The sequence below is a fragment of the Falco naumanni genome, chromosome 15 (genome assembly GCF_017639655.2).
Source record: "Falco naumanni isolate bFalNau1 chromosome 15, bFalNau1.pat, whole genome shotgun sequence".
Lineage (NCBI taxonomy): Eukaryota > Metazoa > Chordata > Aves > Falconiformes > Falconidae > Falco > Falco naumanni.
Window position 1 is genome coordinate 17,957,713 of NC_054068.1, and position 22,549 is coordinate 17,980,261.

Genomic DNA, 22,549 nt, shown 5'->3' on the forward strand with positions numbered 1-22,549 from the left:
AACATTTCTGAAAACTGCAGTGTTTCAAACACTCTGTAGAAGCTGTTCTTCATTTCTGCCATTTTTTTCTATTTTATTTTGTCCTGCATAATCAGTATGTTTTGGTTGCCATGTTTGAATTTGCAATTTTACAATAATTACAACAAAATGCTCTCTTCCACATGCCTTACCTTTCAACTGTATTTAGATTGCTAACACAGCTAGAAATAATATAATCAATAATAGAGAAAACTAAATAACATATTATGGCATTTAACAACGGCCAGATTTCATGAGTTAGTTAAAAATATCTTTGCTTATTTTAAAAATCAGATTTAAAGCAAATGTGACAATGTTATCAAACATGAAGTTACTCTGAAAATGCCTATGCTGGCCTTTAATAGAATTCATACAGTAAACATACTTCTCAGATTACATCTTGGAATCCATTGAGATTCAATTATAATATGAAATTTACATTATGGAACAAAATAAAACATTAAAGTTACTCCAGACTTACAGTAATTTAAACAGCTACAGATTAAAGAAATTGCTCATTAGCGACTCTAAAGTATTTATTTTTATATTTATATTATTTATACATTTCAACCTGATTGTTTTTATTTCTTAAACAATTGTTAAAGACATTTGAAAGTCCCTCCTTTTTTTGTGACCCTTATTTAAATGTGATTATTTACTGCATTACATTAGCAAAATTATCTTATTTATCCAGCTAAAAGTAAGAAAGAAAATGTGAAATATCTCAATCTCGTATTACTCAAATATTAACAAATTTTGAGACTTTTCTGAGCAACCACTTCACCTGTTCTACTGATCTGACACCCAGTTGGTTTAACATTTGTGAATACTGTAATAGAACAAAATGTTAACAAAATCTGGCACTCACAGGTTAAGGAACGTAAATATATTCATTTCAAATATTCTAACAAATATTAGTTTCAGTAAAAATAAGTGACTGAAGATTAAGACTTTGTTTCTTCAGGAAAGCAGTAATTCTACTGGTTCTTTGTTAACCTTAAACATATCAAGACTTGAAGTAAACCATTTGAACCAGAAAGTAACTTTGAACATTTTACTCTATCAAAACTATGAAGTACAAACCCAAACATACCTGGAATTGTTGTTCATGTTCTCTAAAACTGGGTGTCATATACCCCAGAGCCTTTGACTTTTCCTTGTAGAGACTAATAGCTTGATCCATAGGAACTCGTAACCTGATCCAGTATTCTAAGGTACCATAATTTTGTGTGTTTCTTTTGATTCCTAAGGAATAAATACATATGGGATTGCATTAATTTTCTTACTCAAAGTACTTACGTCAAAAGCAGGGAAATGCCACAAATTAAAGTTATCTTGTGACTATGCCGTATGACAATGTTTATTACATGAGATATGTAGCTCATGTTAGAAACAGAAACAACTCCTCTGGCTCTACATGTATGACCCGAAACAGAAACATGACCATTTTTTCATGTTGTACTCTGCAAAATTGAGCGTCCAAGCTATGGAGTCAAGTCAAATTCTTTATTTTAATCTTTCTAAGGCAAATAAAGCTTAGGACATTTTTGTATGTCAACAGTTGGAAGTGTCCCACAAAGTGGTATGCAGTTTAAATTACTGGCAAAAATACCACTTTATAATACTTATTAAACCAGATTTTTGACAAAAGCGGGCAGTTAGAGGTCTCTGAATATACTGATCTGACAAAATGCTTCTAAAGAAGCAGTAAGAATCACAGAATATCGAGTACTTCTTAGAAAAGGCTTTTCCAAGTTATCTTAAAATTATTTTAAACCAAAATTTAAAGGAAAGAAATGCACAAAACCTAAACAAACTCCTCCCACACATTATGCTACTATAGAAAGTATCATTAACTGTAATCATTATTTACACTTTTGATGCCCTATGACTATTATATGAAGACCCATGCAATAGGAAACAGCATGTTGTGTAAACCTTTTTTCCTCCCTCTTTTTAAATAGTAATACATAAATCCATTGTTGGCCAAATACCCATTACTTAATTGTCACAACACCACAAATAGAATACTTTTTTATATGTTAATTACCAATTAAATTTGCTGTGCTGTAGATCGTCCCATTCTTTTCCAAGATTTCATGCAACTTCAGTTGACATGTAGCAACTGTTTCATAATCTATGCCATATGCACGATGAACCTCAAGTGTGATATTGTTTTGCTGTATATAGTGGAAGAAGCAGTCATCAGCCTGCACAAGATACTGAGAAGTGAAGTCATATGATGGGGTACACCCATAAACTACTGGGGTTATCTGAAGTTCGAAGTCATAGAATGCATAAGTACAAAAAGTTGCAAGGTTATGGTCACCAAAAGCTTGTATAGCTCCAGAAGAGAAGGTCACTTTGCTGATATGAATTTCAAAAAGGTTCTCTCCTCTTTCTAAGTGTACAGTTTCATCAAATTCATCCATTGGACCATCTGGCAGTTTTTCTGGTCTGGATTTATGTGGTTTTGTACTATAGACAATCTCTCTTAGTTGGGCTGCAACAAAATAAAATAAGCTACAATATGATCGTCTTCTTTAAAAATCAAGTATAATTTAATGAATGGAGAGGAAAAAACAATATTTCAGTTATATTAAGAATGTTACTTTCTTAAACACATTACCAAAAAAGCAATCACACATTTAGAATCATACATCTATGGCTCATTTAGCACACTGACAATGTTCAAGAATACCTCCAAAACAAAGCTGCTTCAAGATACATAAAAATAGACACAGGCCCCTAACAATAATAGATTACAAGAGAGTTAACAAGAAAAAATTCAGAAACCTTATGCAATGATCAAAATAAGTATCACTGTGCAAATGTAGCAGAGACTTAGGATACACCTTTTTGTAGGGTTGAACTAAATTTGCCAGGGAAAGAAAGAATACAACTGACTTTTAACCTCTGTAATATTTTGAACGGACAGAACTAACAGCAAAGACCTTTACCCATTGCCCGACTTCACAGGTGGTATATGGTGAACAAATCAAAATGCATGCTTACAGAATCAGGACATAAATAATCACACAGTAATCATTTAGTACATGGGATGCAACTTGGAGACAAAACGTGAAAACTGTTATGGGGTTTGTAAGGTATTCTATTTCAGGCTTTCTATGCACCTTTTACACACTGCAGCGATTAAAACAGCATTTTCAATACATCATATTGAAATATCCCATCAGTAAATGACACCATGACTTTGGGATTTTTAGCAATACATAAATTCATTATGTAATGATAGGACAGGAGAACAAAAGGCTGACCATAAAAGTATGATTTCTTTAAAAAAAACAACAAACAAACCTATCTATGTTTAGTAGTTTTATTCTTACTCAGCAACAGCTGCAGCATAAGCTGTTTTTTTAATTTTGTTTTATTAATAACTTCATAATTTAAGTCAACGAAACACCACACAGATAATTTTCCATGAAAGGAATGAGCTTTCTACTACTTTCAGGAATGGAAAAGTGTTTCAAATGAAGAACAAATTTACAACAATAATTTTCAAGCGATAAAATATGAAAATCAGAGAATAATATGTTTTAAAGATACCTTCTAGTTTTCTGATGCGTGCAGCTCTAATATCAAGAAGATGGACATACTGTTGCAGTTTTAACTCATAGTCTTTCTGTAGACTTTCCATCTTTTCTGTTACTGCTTCTAATTCAGTCTGAAAAAAATTTGCACTTAAAAATTACTTTTGAGGCTCGTATGCACTGATGCTGCACATGCGTTTGACTACAAATTAAAATACAGTTAGATGTGAGGAAAGAACATTTAAAGTACACAAAAATAGCAGCAATTTTTAATTCAACAATACAGCAGTCAGTTCGAATTTCACCAAAAAACATTATTAAGAAAAGCAGACTAGCTACTCTTTCAGTACAATGTTCCTAATAGTGTCCGTAATGATTTTGTTATTTTAAATTTAGACTAATTGAATGAAAAGTCAAAATATGATCGGTAATAATCCAGCAGAGGAGAGTAAAAGCAGAGTGTTGTGGAAAAGGAAGCTTATTTGATAAGTACACTTAATATTTTTCCTGTGAGGACCTGATAAGAGCTCAGAGATAATCCCAAGAAGGCACGGCTTGAGGGATCTGATCAGGGTGAGTTAAAAGTTAGAGGCATTTGAATCTCACGCTTTATAAACAATACTTTTAACAACAGCAAATCTTATGTTAAGTTACCTGTAAACAGACTGGCTTTGCTGCTGAATTTGTGTTGCTTAATTACAACAATTTCCAGTGCTACAAATGTTAAAATGTTATTGTCAGATTACTTTCCACTGTAAGTAGAGTTTTGTACCTGGTAATCTTTGTTAATTTTGTGCTGCAGAATTAACATACTCCTTGTCTTTTCAAGTTCTTGCACTGTTTCTGCATGTGTTATTTGCAGCTCCTGCATAGAGCGTTCTAAATCTTTATTTATATCATCTTCTACTTTCTCCAAAAACATAAGGTCCCCATTCGTCTGCTGTTTTTGAACCTGGAACAAATTTGAAAAATTACTAGAAAAACTTTTGCAAAATATCTGGATGTATTTGTGCCTGGTTAAATGTAACACTGGGATATAATTCTGGAATAACAGCAAGACAGTAAACATAACTTTACATTTTGAGCATGTGGTAATGCAAAAAATAGGAATGAGGTAGACCAGTAAGTGTCAGGATTGTATTCAGTAATGTAATCTCATGATTATCAGGAACCAATTAAAATTTATGAGATATTCAGAAGCAATCATTCCTCTCCAATGAAAATAGAAACCCCTTAATATGTTTGCTTTTTATATAATTAATAATCCTGCTTCAGTAAATGTACAAAACCTGAATTACTATTTTCAAATCTACATTGTTTGTGTTACTAATACTGGGCTTTTAAATTTCATCTGGGGTAGGTTTTATTATTCTATTTACAGTCAACACTTCCTCAAGAAAATAAAACCTTAGTCACTGGAACAGTGCAAACAATGCAAACCTGTTTTTTCACTGATGTCTTCCCCCCACCCCCACTTCATTTGCAATTTGTGCAAGATTAAAAACCCCAAAATTTTCTGGGTATTTTGGACTTTGTGCTTTAATAAACACAGAGAATTGCTAAGCATCACTGTATTGCATTTTTGAATTTCCATGCTTATAGCATGTTCCCATAAATTACAGAATTTATAAAAAAACATTATCATGCCATCTTGTTCTTAATTGAGAAAAAGTAAGTTTTTTTAAAAAAATGCTTGTGAACCTGGTTTAATTCACTTTTGATGTTATAACAAATTATCTACATAAATCTAGATTTCATCCCGGCAATTTTTTGTCTTCCCTTCTGCTTCACAGTCACTGAAAAATGACAAAAGCATAGAAGCTTAAAACGTTAATTACTCAAAGATGCACAAATAATTCAGCCCTTGAAAATCTCATGCATTGTGAAGAAAACATAAAATGGTCAAGTAAGGGTTGAAAAGAAGAAAAGAAAAAAGAAAAAATGCAAAATATATAAACATATAGAATGGTTTGGGTTGGAAGGAACCTTAAAAATTATCTAGTTCCAACACCCCACGTGGTCATTCTTTCTAAGTTACCTTTATAAGCAGGAGGGCTTCACTGAGTTCTGCCGCATCAATATCACCTTCCTGAAACAGAAATATTTAATGAAATGGTGTTATTAGATGTGAATGAATATCGAAGAAATACATTCAGAATAACAAGATGCATTCCCACTAGACATGACATCTTGCTTGATTTCATGAATAAACAAACAGTTATATTTTTCTATTTTTTACTTTCAAGAAGTATTTGCACTATGCATAAAACATAGAATGAGGTTTTTTTGCTCATATTCTAAACAAAAAGAGTTCACCTTGGTCAAACAATTAACGTGATTTTTCAGTTCATCTAGTTGTTTCTTATGTTCCAGGTAGCATAACTGCAGGTCCTTGTTCTCTTGCATCAGCTTTTCCTTTTGGTCTTAACATAGAAAAAGAACAAAACATTCTACTTAATTGAACATGATTATAAAACCTATAAATTTGCTTTTTTGCATTAACTTATGCATGAAAATTTCATTTTCAAATCTAGAAACTGATTTATTTTGTATTGGGAAATCTGGTATTAACAAACAGAAACGGACGTGTTTGGTTTAAATCCATACACACTGTATAGGTGTACGGATTACAAAAAAGCAAAACATTCTTCTTTCATTAGAAGTCAGCATCAAAAATCTATATTTTGTGTGTTTCTAAATAGAAAGATATGCCCAAGTAAGTACAGCTTTCTGTTTTGGGGGGGTCAATCTGAATGACTAAACACCACTAAATTTATCAGTTGAATGTTTCACAGATTTTACACAAATACCCACTTAGGCGTAGCTAAATCCTCAATGATTTCTCAAATAAGATGTAAGAAAAAGCTTAAGCAAACTAGTTTAGTTATAACAACATACTTTCCTTCACACAGAAAAGTTTTAAAAGCAAGCTTTTCTTGAAATCATTGAGGTTTCAAAGGAAGAAAACTACTCTCTCACTCTTCTTCCCTGGCCAAACTCTTTATTATCTTGATAACAATATTTTTTCTCCTTCCCTTTTTTTCCACTTGTGTTTTTTGAAAGTCCTGAAGTAATATTCTCATATTAAGTACCGAAATATTATAAATTCATATTTTCGGTCAGAATTATATAAATGTTAACTGTCAACCTGACGTGCAAGTATTAGCCTTTTAATTCCCATCTGCACTTCTGGGAGTTGATTGGTAAAACATTAAATACTTAGTTGAGAATATATTCTACCACTTTCAGCAAGAAAGTCCACAGTATCTGGTGGTATCTTTTTATGCTGGTATCTTTCCTGTTGACCCTCAGGGCATGATGCACAACTTCACTGTTTTTACAGAATAGCTTTTTAGTTTAGAGGCTTGAACTTCACAAGAAACAGGTGGCTGACATGCTAGTCTCAAGGGTTTTGAAATGTTTCAAAAACTGACATCAGGTTAGTTTTAATTTTGCAGTTTATATGTTAAATGACATCTTCACTAAAAATGAATCATCTGTAATGCCATTGCTCCTATACACAGTAGCCTGCCTCATACATGTGTTGGGACTCCACAAAAGTCACTTTCAATTCAAAAACATAATCACCAGTAAGGTTTTAATTCTCTATAGTTATGAGGAAAATGCAATGCATTTGTGCAATTGAGAAGAAAATATAATTAGAAACACTAAGGGCTAAAAATTAGAACGCTAATATGAAAACAATTAAAATAATCCTTGTGAATGAGCAGAGAAGGCAGGCCTTCATAAAAGATGGTTAAACACTTATCAGCAATTGCATCTTCTGTACCCTTCCAAATAATATACCCAAAAGACCTGTGTCTGTTGGGAGGCCTCCCACAGCGGAAAAGAGGCCATCATGCCGATGTCTCTTTTTCCTACGACATAAACTGACATCTGAACTAGCACTTTTTCCAGGATTAAGGAGACAAGATATCCCTCCTCAGGTACTTCTATCTTGCAGTCCTGAATTTTCTGACAAGAGCAGCAAGCTCCGTCCACTCTTTTTCTAACATGAAACCCAGTGAATTTTTTGTACACATTATTAATACTCATTCACATTTGATGCTTTAAAAGTTAACTTTAAAACTGTAAATGCTACATAGAAAGGAAACTAGCTTTTGTTCAAATTGAGGCAACTTCAACAGCTTGCTGAAACAAAATGGGCCAATATTCCAATAGTGCAGCTCAGTCTGTCTTAGCACTGTCCATGCTGCCTCTCCAGATTCTCAACAGGCTGTGTCTCCATGACTGCAACCAAAGATAAAAAGTGCAAGACATGCAAGGAAAGAGGCAGGAGGAAACTGAGCACTTCCGCAATAGCCTTGGTCCTGCCACTCAGCTTTCCCATATAACTGCACTGTTTTTCATCAGCAGCCACTCAAACTCTCTATGTTTTTTTTCCACTTCTAGCACTATCAGCATTGATTGGAGCATACTTGGATCAGGGTTGGTCCTGCATGCTGCCTGCTGCTTAGTTTGCTTCCACTAGTTTAACCCAAAAGCTGCAACTGAAGGGGAAGAAGAAGGGGGAGAGCAGAGGTGATTTCACACACCACTGGTGAGCACATCCCACAAGAACACATCATCGCAACGCTATCAGGGTTTTCATCAGCAAAGCTATGACAGCAACAGCACAAGGAAAAGAGGAAAAAACACTGCCCCAGATGCTTTGGAAAACATTGGTGCAGCAGCTTGCAAGAAAAGCTGCAAAGCCACAACTGGAAGCAGACTACAGAATTGCAGATAGCCCTCTGTGTTGATAAAGGCCTAACAAGACACTTCAGGGACTGTGCAATAATACTGTTCTTAGCTGTAATAAAAAATTGTGCCAATATATGCAATCCCATCCAAAATCAGAATTTGAATACCCTCGCGTGGGTGTCTTCCACATTAAATATTTGTACATATCGCCAAAACAAGAAAATTGGAATCTTAATCAGCAAAAGGCTTCGCATTTGTTGACCTCCTACATAAATTGATAGAAAGTATTCTCACAGACTAACCAGTACCAACCAGGCAGCAGGGCAGAAGAAAATAAAATAGTCACTGTCTTTTCCTGTAAATAAAAAGCACACACCTGCAAGATGACTAAGACCTATTTTTCTCGCTATCCCATAATCTACCTACTACATGTATAAGAGCATCTAACCTCCCCTTCTTCCTTGCCAAACCCTCTCTTTGTCTTCTAGGTCCAGTTTAGGGCAACAGGATTGCCTTCTTTGCTAGCCCATGGAATAAAACCAGAACTGCATTTGTGCAGAGTTTTTGGTAGTTTTATGGACAGAGGAACCATATTTAGGGAGTGAAATAATATTTTTTAGTTCTATATTTCACATGTCAGCTTTTATTGACACAGAAAAAATATTTTCCCATTAAGAAAACTGTAAAAAACTTCAGTGAGTAAATAGTGTACTCTGTGTCAAACAGTACTGTAACTATGAACGACAAATGCAGCAAGGCATGAGATTCTAATAACGAAAAATAAAAATTATTTAGACATAAAAATTACCAAGCAGAGACATACACTGTATGAATTCATGACAAGTGACACCAGTCCTTGGCATAGTAACTGTTAGTTTATCTCAGCCTTTTGAGGCTTGCGTGAGACAACATTGTCAGGAAGGTATAATGAACATGAACCAAACAGCTACTGTAACTTATGGCTGAGAATCTGGGAGATATAAAAAATAGACAAGAAACACAAGAATAAATGACGAATGGTGGGCAAAGCGTGATAAAGCATCAGCAAACACCACATTAAAAAAAAAAGCAATCACAATTTGAAGTAAGTTATATAAAATAAGTTATTACTCTGTTTTCTGTCTAAATGTATTTCTTAAGTATTACGAAAGACATTATGAAGTTATGGACAGAAAAATACTACTAAAGAATTTAGATCCAAATTACATAATCACGCTGAAAGAGAAATACTGAAGGAGGAGGACATGGAATTAAGCCAACAATGTTAGTCTTTTTCAAGACTTCCATTTATTTTAACATCTACCTTACTCCTGTAAAAGAACTTCTGAGGAAAGATTCGTATGCTAAACTACAAAGGGTAGACAAGACACTATTTCTACACTAATTCCTGGCAGCAGGTTAAGACAAACAGTACTTCAGTTCTCCTGCTGAACTTAGAAAAAGGATGTTCCTCTGAAGTATGATTGAAGAAACTTATACTGCCTAAGTCTGGTCAAAGACAAGAAGCTGTACTCAAATCCTAGATATATAGATCTTGAAGGGTATTACAACATCTACTGAAACTGCAGCAAGTTCAATAGAAATGGAGAGTGTAGTAACTTGGTGATCCAGTTTAAGGGTAGATGTCATTCAGTGCCAGTCTAGGGAAGGGGTGGTAAAGACTTGCCACTTAAACATAATGCTCACAGGAAGGATAAAAATGGAATGTGTTCCCCGATTTTCCATGTTCAACTTAACCAAATAATAATATGGCCTATAACATTTTCATGCTCTTAATATCACTTTAAATCTTGCATTGCATAATCAAACCATCTTAACAACTGTCTCTGTCAGTGTCATAAGTTTGTATTATTTCAGCTTAAGGCATCTTATTTATTTTAGTATCACTTAAGCCTAATTCTGCAAACAGTTGCTGTGGAAATTATGTGTTTAAATATTTTATCCGGTATTTGAAGTCAGTAGAGCTACTCAGAATCTTAATGGTAAGCACATGCTGAACTTGAGCCACAACCACAAGAAGAATTATTCACAAGTTGGCCCACTTCATTCCATTAGACTGTTCACAGAAATACACCTTCTAAAACTACACATTTGAAGACTCAATTCTAAAAATATTTATTTTACTTCCTGGGTATGCTCTTGTTTTGTAAACTTTTAAGTTGCCACAGCATATCACAGTATTGAGATAAAAACCAGAAAAGATTGCAAGGTCTTAAAGATACACTGAGAAGTTGTCCTACAGCACGGGAAGAAAACCACACTTGAACTAATCTGGTTTTAGATTAGATTAGTAGAAAACTGCATTGCTGTAAATGTACAAAACTGTAAAACAAAAAGTAGTGTATACCGAAAACATTTAAAAATTCTGAATTCACAAACATGAAAGGCAACCATCTTCAAGGGTCTATATAGGCTGCATGCAACTTTGTACAGTAAACAGAATTAGAATACTGATTTATAATTTAAGAGGGGCTGTCAGATGGTCCTCTTTTGCATAATAATTTTCAATGTAGAGGAGAGGGCAAATGCAGAATAAAGGTCAAGTATTAACCAAACAGATGAAAAATGAATATACCTGGAGTTATACGATCCTTATACAGCATGTAACCCGCACTGGGTCAATTTTTGTATTTAAAAGCTGGTCATAACATAAGTGCATTGGTCAAATGTATGCTTAAAAGGCAGCTCTGAAATCACTAAGAATATAATCTACACTTTTCTGGGCAATATACCTGAACTCCAACACAGAAGAATCTCAAATCACAAGAAAATGATAGTTATTTTAGAAATATACCTCTTTCTACTTTGATCTTGTCAAGGATTTCATTTTTGTCTGCTAAATCAGATTTAATAACAGCCTCCAGTTTAGCAATTTGCAGTTTCAGTTGCTGTTCCTTTAATTTCCATTCCTGTTCATGGGTCATACTGAAGACACTGCAATACAACATGTGGCATGTGAAAAACTTTTAGAAATCAACTTCAACAGAAAATAATAAAGAAAGAAGGTTTTAGTGGCACAGACACTACTGTCATCATGTCTTAGGAATTAAGTAAACATATGCTGGTCTGCTGCTGTTGAAACCAAGGCGCCTTTCTCAGGCTGCGGTTAAAAAACATGAAAGAGCTTGTGGGATGAGCAAAGGAACTGGCCTTAATTTAGAGCTCCAAAGTCAGAAAAGTTGGCAGCATGCAACATTTGTGGGACGAGAAAAGGAATTCTGATGCATATCCCAGAGTAATCCACAACTCCAAACTTCAGCAACTGACAACTGACAAAACCATTCTTTCCGCATACAAAACCTCTTAATGTAGAGGACTGGGATCACCCACCTGATTTCTTTTAAATCTGTGAAACATACAGAGCCTGAAGTCAGTTGCCTGTACAAAGAAATGTTGACCACAAAGTGACAACAGTTTTCTCATACTGTAAAACAACAATTCTGATACTGATTAAGAAGCGCATATAAAGTAATCTTTCTCCTACTTTAAGAAATAAAAACCAGAGGTGGGCAAAGAAATTAGAATAACTATTTTGCCTGTAAAACATTATTTACTTGTAAACTACCAATCCATGTGCAATAAGGATTGCATGGACACAGAATCAGAACTGCTGAAACCACAACAAAATGTGTTAGTCAAACTGAAACAAAATTGAGCACATCACATAATTTACAGTATAACTCCCAGTAGGTAAAAAACCAAAGCAATGCAATGTGCTTGCATATAATTTAGACACTAAGTACTATGGTCTTCATACTATTATTCAATACTTGCATTTTTATGGACTGGAAAAGTGTCCTTCATCTTAACCAAGCACAAATCACCTTATTCACTTTTGTATCCTGTTAAAAATGAGAAATTGTAGTTTTTTGTTTTTTTTTTTTTTTGTTTGGTTGTTTGTTTTTAAATGGAAGAGTCAGTTCCTCAACTCTTCACTTTGGTGAAGCTCAATAGTATTAAAAGGTTATTTTTTACATATATAAATGTGCAAAAAAACCCCTTCTGATATCTGTTTATCAATCTCTCCCAGAGATCTATGTAACAAAAGCCTCAAGGAAAAAAGCAAAAGGAGAAGAAATAAAAATTGTAGAAGGGACAGCCCACATAGCTTTGCAGACTATACATGCTGACTGAAAGAGAACTGCCTGTTTTGATGGCTATGACTACATAAATTGGTTCTGAATACATAAGCGCATTTGTATCTAGTATATTTGAAGAATGACCTTAAGATTAAAGAAAAACCAATTATAGCATGAATGTAGACTTTAAAGTGTATAGTAAGAGTTTATATTTTTGATTTGTGATCTTCACAAAAACAGTTCTACCTCTCTGTATGTTGTCTTTTTCTCATACTGTATCTATCCCACCTATTTATACAGTCCTCTAGGCATACACCATCTTACAGTGTGTCTTTTACAGCATGCATGAACTTAAACAATGCTTCTAAGTCCTACTGTAATACATACTTCACTCATAATTTTGAAGATAATTTGCAGATATAACGCACTGAACCCACAATTATTTCCATAATACTGCACAGGTACAGACACAGTGTGTTCTGTAATTGCCTAGACTTACCACTCTTCAAAGTTTGAGTGGCGCCCATAAGGAAAGAATAAATCATTGCAAGAAGGGATATCAAATACCCTTAGTTTTCACACTTTTCAAAATGTTTCCAAGTTTTAATGACCACAATACCTAGTTATACATGCATTTGTTAGCTTTAGGTACAATTACTTCACATAAAGATGTAGCTACACATTATTGCAATTTGTCAAAAGACTATGCTAGCAGAAAAATCATTAACATTTACTATGATATTAATTCAGAATTTAGATGTTTAAATGAAGAAAATTTTAGAAGACAGGTTTTAACCAAGCCAATGTTTATGTCACTTTGAATTGAGTCCACTTCTGTCGCTTTCTTCCTTTGAATGTTAAGATTACTTTTACTTGAATTCATGTTGAATTTCTTTCACAATTACTGTATTTCACTGGAGTTGGAGCCATCTGGGTAACTATAAATGGCCAACCACATCTGGCAACGTTTCCTTTGGAGAGAGTTTAAGCATTGCTAGATTTGCATTACAAGGTCATATGAAAACAATTCATCCAAACCTTTTATCCAAATGAATTGTTTTCTTGGATACTGACTAAATAATAAGAGTCAACTGACAAACTTATATTTGTTCTTTGCAAAATTTTCAGATCCAGTTCTGCAGTCTTGGCTTTTACAAAATCCCCTTCAACTTCAAATGAATTTCCAAAAAAATAACATTAGCAAAGAATGAGTTCATGCTTCTTTTCCTCCATTAAAAAAAGAGAAATATTTATTAATTATCTGGCACCTGCAGACACTGGCCTATCCACTGGTAAGAACAGGCAAGGGGTAGCAAAGCTGCACTGTTCAAATGGGCAACAGAAAAATCTGGCCATGAAAAAGCAGTTATAATGAAATGATGCATTTCTCTCCCTGATTTCTTCTTATCTTTGTATAACATGGAATGATGAAACATGACTCTCAGTTTAAATGTGAGTGTATGAAATAAGACCATTTTAGGTAAAAAAACCCCCATATTTTAGATTACTGCATTATGACAGAATCATATTTAAATTTAGCTAGCTAAACATCTTTTTAAGTTACCTACTATGAATTAAATAGAACAGAAAATTTCAAGGCAAGACTGTAAGTTGATTTTTTAGTAAGAGTCATTTCTCTGCGTAATGATAGAGAAGAAAAAAAAACCATATTCAGAAATATTTGTAACACAATCAGGCTTTGGAGGAATCTACAACAATGAACTTAAGTAAGAGACCACTGACCAACTGCCCCTGTAAAAATCTCTAAATAATGTGATTATACAACTATTACATCTCATATGTAAAAGAAAAAAAAAAGTTTTAATCTATTTGTAACGAGTTTTTTACTACTGTAATTTTTAATTTCACCACAAAAAGTACAAAAAGTATAATAAAAATTGTAAGAATACTATAAATGACATTTGATACCACTAACATCGTGTTTAGTCATTGGTATTTTTGACAGACATCACACTGACAAACCAGCTTTAAGAGGGGAAATAATTTTGATATGAGGAAAGACTTCAAGCATTTTAACTACTTCGAGGCAATCACTAGCTCTAGGATGTTGGGGTTTTTTTCTAGCCCTCATCAGTGTAGAAGACCACATGGAATCCACACTAAAGGCAAAGTTCATTTGAAGGTCATTTTGCTTCTGGCAATTGACTATAATTACTTCTTTTCTGTACCAGAGAATTTCTGAATCATATCTCGCAATGTATTTTCATTGTAAGCACTACTGATACAATGTATACAACTTATGTTTTAAAGTATAGCAACCTTTGTGAAAACTCGTATAAGGCTATAAAAAAATTTCAAGCAGAACCAGTACAAGTGAAATGGTAGCTATTAGTGAAACAAACAAACCACCCCTCAGAAATAAACATTGGAGAAGCTGTCAAATATCAGACTTTATATATATCCACTGAGAAGTGCTGGAAGAGCTTATATAAAAAGTTCAAACACCCCTTTTCCCCAAATAAAACAAACCAAATGGAATAAAGTAAAATAAACCCAAAGGAATGTCTACCTAGATGTATTCTTCTTTCAATAGTAGCCCCCCAAAAATTATTAGAAATTCAATTAAAAATTTTTTGCATTGATGTTTGAAGTAAAGTGACTTCTTATTTTTTCATTAATTTATTTTAAAGTAGTAATCTACTATTTTGAGAATATTAGGACAAGCATGGAAGCTGCTCCATTTCAACAGAACAGATGTAATACAGAGAACACCATCAAAGTTTCCATATACACTTACTGATTTGATGAATTGTAGCATGAATATAATTACACGTGTGCATAAACACACGCACATGCACATTCAAGCACACAGTATATGAAAGCCTATTAAACAGGGCAGGAATCAAGTTTTCTATATACAGAAACCGTAACTTACCTGTTATACAGTTTATCATAGTTTTCCCTCATAAGCTCTTTCTCTTTTTCTAGATCATTTATTCTTGCCTGTAACTAATATGAAGAAGGATGTTTCAAGCAATGCACAGCACAAAAGGAAATTACAATGAATGTTTAAAGGCAAATAGTTAATAATTTGTAGGCATTTCCAGGCTTTTATTTGTTCTTTTCATACAAAAGCCTCTTAGAAGCTTCAAAATAACACCTTCTTTACCACATGGGTTTACAATTGGCCCAGTCTTTTTCATGTTATTTATACGAAGCTGAGACAAGCATGTCATATTTGAACAACAATAGCTTATAAAATTCTGCCTTGGGGGGGGGGGGGGGGGGGGGGGGGGGGGGGGGGGGAAGAAGGAAAAAAAGCAAAATATCCATAGCATTAAATTTTTTTATTTCCATTCCTGGGAGTGAGTATTGGTATTAGCGAGTTAATGGATCCTGTATCATAAATATTTTCTTATTAACCTTATAGAAACAACAAGTCCTTGCTTTTAAAGTACTCAAAGCAGGATATGGTTTTAAAAATACAAGATGCTTTAACTCAGAAGACATACCCTACATGCACTACAATAGCTTAAAGGTTTGGAGAAAATATCTGAGGTAACTTTGGTAAACTTAGTTCACGTAAAATACATTAAAAACAGGTAAACAACGTAGTAAAACTAAACTTCAGTTGCTACAAAATGTTTGCAGATTCTTACTCCTCACATGTTGAAGAGAAAGAGGAATAAACCACTTGATTTTTAGCCCTGTATCTGTGTGACTGTTAGTGATGACACTAGTCTCTAAGAGTCACTAGACAAAATAAGTGACTGATCTGGACTGCTGAGTAAGATGTAATACTACACTGTACAGTAATTAAATTAGGTTGAAATAATACCAAAACCTAGCAATATGTGATCAATAAATCAAGTAAAAATTTTTTCTGGTTAACAAACCACTTGTTTAGTATCAGAATTGATGTGAAATCCTATGCTTTAACCTCAAATATTGTCCAAACACTGGTGCAGTGATTATGTGGTGTGGGCATCAGGTATGGTTCATGATGCTGTGAAATGCAAGCAGCAGCCACAGGCTTTTTTTAATGGGATAGAAGTATATATATTACCAGGCCAGTCTTCTAAGTGTGTTTGAAGGGTCTATTCACATCTCTGCAATTAAAAGGTATCTCCCATTGTTAACTTTTTCCTTATCTATGTGTACTACCTAAAGCAGGTTCTAGCTCTCTTGAATGCAAACCCACCTCCTCCGTTCTTCTGTTTGAAATAGTTATTGATTGCAACTCTTTGTTAAGACAGAGGCACTTTAACCTCTCCTCTTTAAGCTGTAGATTCAGTTCATCAGCTTTTGCTATTAAAGCATCATGGCTGGTCTTCAAGTTCTTTTGGTTCTGTGAAAAGGAAGAAAAATTCAGAAAGAAAACAAATCACACTTGGTAGAATGTAACACTGCATATTCAACCTGTGGTCTCTCATGGCAGTATTTAATACATATTCTCAATGTGGTCAACAGGAGACACTCTTGAACTAAGTAACTGAAAGCAATTTTCATTACGCGTGGCCAGGACAAGGTGGCATTCTCGCTGCTCTCATGAACATTAAACCCTCAGTTCAGTCATGATGAAAACGACCAAGAAATACATCTGTTAAGCAATTAAAAGATTTTGCTGTGGTTACAGCGGTTAGACATACTGACCAAAAACACTGCAGTAGCAAGCAAAAATGAGTGTTGACCACAGTTATGTTAATCACAGCGCTTGCAACAGCTCTGTTAACCCTTAATTTTAGATGGATAATTGTTTCATATTCCTAATGCACTCAGTTCTATTTCCCTCCTAGCAGTAGCTTAAGGACTCATGATTTCTTTTAGATTTTAATTTACTTCAATGGATTATATTAAGGCACATTTAACCAATTATAGTATTAAATGGAGGATACTGATAGAACCTCTATTTCCAGAATATCGGTTAATATTACACTGTCTACGTTCCACAATGCTTTAATAAACCCTCATTCATCAAGAATTTAAATGTAAACCACACTCAAAGTGTAACTTGAAACAAAACGGCCCAAAAGCCAATCTTCCATTTAATAAAGTGATTATATGCAAATTTATGACAAATAAATGTAAGACTGTAGATAATACTTAATGATTGTAGACAGACAAAAGTTATCTTCATTTTTTCCATGTATTATTCCTACAAAGTAGTTAAATGGAGAAGCTGAATGTGAATTCTGTACAAATTGTTTAGGTTCACATGCAGTCTGAATATCCTAGAAACAAACAAAAAACCCACAGAAAACCCAATCACCAACCTGATTCTCAACCTTCCACATGCCATTTCTCAGTAGAGAAAAATATAATGGAGAATAAATAATATTAGCAATCAGCCTTATTTCAGAGATAATTATATTATCAATTTTTAAGTCTTTCTACAGTACTCCTCTTGCTTTGTCTGGAAACTGTATTTCCATACAGTTCACACAATGACACCTTTAAAATAATTTTCACACTGTTTTATTTTTCTCTCCAAGTATCTTCCCTTTCTCCTAAAAATCAAAATCCTTACGCTCTAATCCTCCCAGCTGTCCAAAGCGAACTAATCTTTTCTTCCCCATCTCTCACCTTCTACTTCTTCCTGAAGTTCTTTTCCATTTCAGTAACTTGTGTCTCTTCGACAGACAATATATGAAGGAAAAAAACCCAACCCCCAAACAAACTACCCTGGCAAAGCTGCCTTTCATAGACTGTTTCACCTTCAGCTCCTTCCTTAGTTTCAAAAACAGTTGAAAACTAATTCAACAATCATATTCATCCTACTGAACTATCTCATTAAAAGCACTAAAAGTACCTTCCTGAGAAATCTCCTTGCTTCAACTCCATTCTAATCCTTCAGTGTCTCTGCTGCTCTCCTGACCACTTTGGATAACTTTCCTCATCAACTTTAAGGGGAACCATGACTTCACCATTGTTATTTCCCCTCTCCCCCCCCCCCCCCCCCAAATGCAAGTCTTTACCTGGATATTGTTCTATATCTGAGCATTCTGTCAGCACTGTTTTTCCATTATGCTCATACTGTTTTCTATCCTGCTCTACCTGAAGTACCTCAAGACTCAAATCATAGCAACAAGTAGGATGATGATTGCAGTTTAATATTTCTAGTCTGGAATTTTATTTCTTTTGGAAACATGCCTCTCTCTATATATATATAAACACCTCCTAGAAATATAGCACAAATGAACATAAAATGCTCTTAATTACAGTTGTGAAACTGTTGTAGCAATTTTCAAGAGAAATAACTCTCTATAGTATTTTAAATGGTAGTTGCACAGGTTAGCACATTTTGTATTAGAAATCATTAAACCCTGAATGGTCAGTGTGTAATTAAAGCAAATAAATATACGAATGGGATGAAATATATAATCCAAACAGTTTCAAGGGCCTTTGTTCTTCTAAGCAGATTGCATAATTCCTTCATTCAACTGGCTAATTACAATTCTTTATCAACAAAACTCTCCTGTAAATGTTGGGTAGCAAGCTCAACTTCAATACCATTAGATGGAGCAGAATTATAGGCCTTTATTTTGTGGCTTCACATTTTGGGCTGACCCAAGTTCTAAGATGAACATGGAGGAATTATATGGGTTTCAATTGGTAGAAGTTGAAAGTAAATAATAACGAGCACAATAGGCAGAAAAATCATGAAGGAAAACATAAAAAAAAAATACTAAAGCCTGCTCTGTTGATAAGTACTTTACATGCTATCTAAACTAGAAATTTTGGCTTTTCAGATATTCATGTTTAATAGACACGCCACAAACATTCAAGTGATAGGAAATGGGAAAATCATATCCATTATCTTGTTAAAAAACCCCAAACAACAGAAAACACACTCATCCTTTGCAAAAATGCAACTTTCACTCTGAATATTAAAAACAATGTCTTCAAATACCAGTATGAATCTTAGGCATGTGTTTCTATTCAGCTGCTGCCAAGAAAGAGGCACAAGTACTTGATGTTTGCTGTAAAGTACCAAAAAGTTGCATATGATTTAAAATGGTACAATATACTTACTGCTTTCTATTTAAGAGCACAAAAAGCCATGTGAAACCCGTCTCTCCTGGAATTTATATTCTACATAGCTCACCTTGTGAAAAATTAGGAAAAACTGCTTTGGCAGAGAAGATACACGTATTACACTGAAGGCAGGGAGGAAAGCAGCAAAACGTGGTGGCAGAAACATGGGCGGGGGGGGCGGGGGGGTGGGCGGGAAAGGAACAGAACAAAAATCTAATGGCACAAGCGTTATTTAGCATGCTAAAATAACAAGTATCTAGTGCTTCCACCTCCTAATGGTAGGATACTTTATAAGGCTCTATTGTACTCCATTGTGAGTACAATTGCTACTCACAGGAACTATTGTTTCCAAGTCATTACCATACTACCTCTGCCTGTATGCACATGTGGTTCTCCAAATACATACAGAAAGAAGCAGGAAAATGCTGTATAACTAAATCTTATACAGAACCTACCATGCAGTTTCATGTTCTGGTGATATTTTCATAAAACTGCTCTTTTTATGAAGAAAATTTTATTACTTACAGTAGCCCTCTGAAATATGTTCCATGAACTTATGAACACAAGTTAAGCCCTAACATCAGAACTCTAAACAGCCAAACCTCCCCAACTTTACCAAAGACTTATGAAGTGAAGGGAGTCTGGTACCTCTTCTTTGGTAAATCAGTACATTTAAGTCAAAGCCCTCTCTTTACATGATCAGCAATCTCTTTCAATATTCAGACAACTCAGTTCATTATCCACAACCTGCCTGGGATGGCTTTGCAGATAAACTCTTTAAAGACCTGCTAGACCCTTCTGGGGAAGAAAAAAAACCCAACAAAACAACAAAAAATCCCCATGCATTTGGAGTAGCTTGGGTGCAATGTATTATGTGGCTCATTTTCATGTACTCAGCACTGAGTCAGAATCAAGAACTTTGTATATTTATTTTCTGTTTACACATGCTTATGTGACGAGAGTAAAGGAATGTTACTGACCAAATTGCAATTACCTCTTGAAGCTGGAGAAATTTTCCTTCCATTGCTGAAAGAGCGTTGGTTTTCTCAACCAGCTGTTTACGGACTTTGATCATTTCCACATTGTCCCGAATGTTTAACCTTCAAAATTGTATTAAGAAGAAATGCATCATGAGCTTAAAGATACAAAATGTATTATTTTTTTTTTCTTTTGAAAAGTTGAAATCCTTTGCAAATCAGGGTTCTACAACACATTTGGGAGAAGATTTAGTGTGCAATACCCAAATTAATTCCTTCTTCTATAATCCACATTACAGAATTTAGGTAAGTAAATATTGTACCAAAAGATGACATAGCAGCTTTAATCAATACATTTATGTCTTTGTTTACTGTATGAAACCATATGTGACAGGAAAAGAAAACAATCCTATACCTAAATAGATCATTTGTCTTCCATTCACTTTTTTCCATCCTCCAAAGTATTTGTTAGCAGTACATCACCATTTTACGGAGTTTCCTCTTATACTTTAAACCTATCAAATGTCGCTAAGAAAAAGTGACTGGCATTCAAACAAGCTGCAGGTGTGTCTTAACTACATGAAAATCACTTAATATCCATGTAGATATTCTATGTTGTCACAATTTTAAGATTAATTTGAGAATGTTCTGTTTAACAGAAAGTATGTTTAGAACAATTAAAAATTTAAATAAATATTTATTTTGCTCTTTTCTCTTATTTCAAGCAGTGAAACTAAACCCCATTATTTTCACAGCTTCTTCACGTATGGGAAGAGAAACCAATTTTGATTTGTATTAATATAAAATGATAAAATCAGAATAAATATTTAGCATTTGAAAAGGTCATTTATCTTCCAATATTTATCTGTTTTAGACATATTGGACAAATTGTCACAATGCCATTCTGGAGCAAGAAAATGGACTACAAAGCTTACACATCTGTAAACCAGCTGAGTACATGAAATACTTTCCTTTTATTCTGTAAAATATAAAATCCTATTGTATTTTGGCATTGCCCAGTTAATTACACAGAAGATAAACACACTCACAAACCTGAGATCTTCCCTAAGAAACAGCCTTAACTCAATCCTAAAACTATCATGTGTCTAAAACATGTTATCTACATAAATTAAAGTTGTGGCGAGTATAGACAGCAGCAGTGTCTCATGCTAGCTATTTAAAAGCTAATGTAGTGGCATGTTTTTATTAATCTTGTTCCACACATCAAACAAAAGGCTCTGATGCCTTCAAAGGCTTTTTCTTTCTATACCCACACCCCCACCCCCTTCTTTTTTAAGCAGGGGGCTTTTTTCCCTTTTTTTCTTTTTAAGTAGAAAAAGGAGCAGATGATAGTGAAATTTATGATGTACAGATGTAAACTCCATGGCTTCTGACAATCAACATTAACTATTTTTTCAGCAGTGAATGAAACAGCATTTGATTTAAAGAGGTTTGGGGTACTGATATTATGAAGTGTATTATTCAAATTCAGAAATCAAAACCTACTTTTATTGGGATCATTTCAGTTCTTACAATTGTAGGAGTATTTATCTCATGAAATTTCTAGCTACAGAAAGCATGTGCAATTAGTTTCTTATTAGTGCATTACATTGACACAATCTCAGCTCTCATTATAAGCTAGAGCAAAAATATTTTTCTACAGTACTTCTATAATATTTTATTTATTTATTGAAATAAAATATGTCTAAGAAATGTCCAATGCATCTAGGTACACGACAAGGAGCTTGCTGTTGAAGAACAAAATCATTTCAGATTTTGCGGGCAAGGCAAAGTGAATTGAGAAAGTTTCTGTCGGGAAGATGACTTTTTCTATAAATGAAGTCACAAAAGAGTGGAATAGAATAGGAATTCATTATCTACACAGCTTTCTCCCTCCCGGGTAGTTGCTGTATTCTGCTCCCAGAACATCTGCCCACGTATTCTGAAATAACTTGAAAATAGAGCTTATATACAGATTTGATGTAAAAGTCAATGCTACCTTTCACTTAGGTAATATTTTGCTCAAACAATACAAAATAATGCACAAGAATAAATCTGTACTAAGATACCTCATTCAATATTTTCTCTATTGCCAAAAAAGCTACAAATGCCATAGAAGCCAAAGTCATGGAGGTAGACCTGGAGCAGAAGTTAGAACAAGAAAAGTAACTAACATCCCTTTTGGGGCAGTAACCGGAATTAACAGGCATACTCATTTAGCTGT

General features: G+C 34.2%; 1 protein-coding gene across 3 annotated transcripts in view; it reads right to left on the reverse strand.

The window, feature by feature from the left end:
- Nucleotides 1-22,549, reverse strand: part of RPGRIP1L (RPGRIP1 like) — a 74,511-nt gene that overhangs the window by 35,032 nt on the left and 16,930 nt on the right. For all 3 annotated transcript variants that reach the window (XM_040615451.1, XM_040615452.1, XM_040615453.1), the window contains 10 exons: nucleotides 20,343-20,448; nucleotides 16,515-16,661; nucleotides 15,249-15,322; nucleotides 11,068-11,207; nucleotides 5,886-5,992; nucleotides 5,608-5,658; nucleotides 4,342-4,521; nucleotides 3,586-3,703; nucleotides 2,069-2,521; nucleotides 1,112-1,263 (listed from right to left, as the gene is read on the reverse strand). In XM_040615451.1, coding sequence (XP_040471385.1) covers nucleotides 1,112-1,263; nucleotides 2,069-2,521; nucleotides 3,586-3,703; nucleotides 4,342-4,521; nucleotides 5,608-5,658; nucleotides 5,886-5,992; nucleotides 11,068-11,207; nucleotides 15,249-15,322; nucleotides 16,515-16,661; nucleotides 20,343-20,448 — 1,528 coding nt within the window. The remainder of the gene's footprint in view (nucleotides 1-1,111; nucleotides 1,264-2,068; nucleotides 2,522-3,585; nucleotides 3,704-4,341; nucleotides 4,522-5,607; nucleotides 5,659-5,885; nucleotides 5,993-11,067; nucleotides 11,208-15,248; nucleotides 15,323-16,514; nucleotides 16,662-20,342; nucleotides 20,449-22,549) is intronic.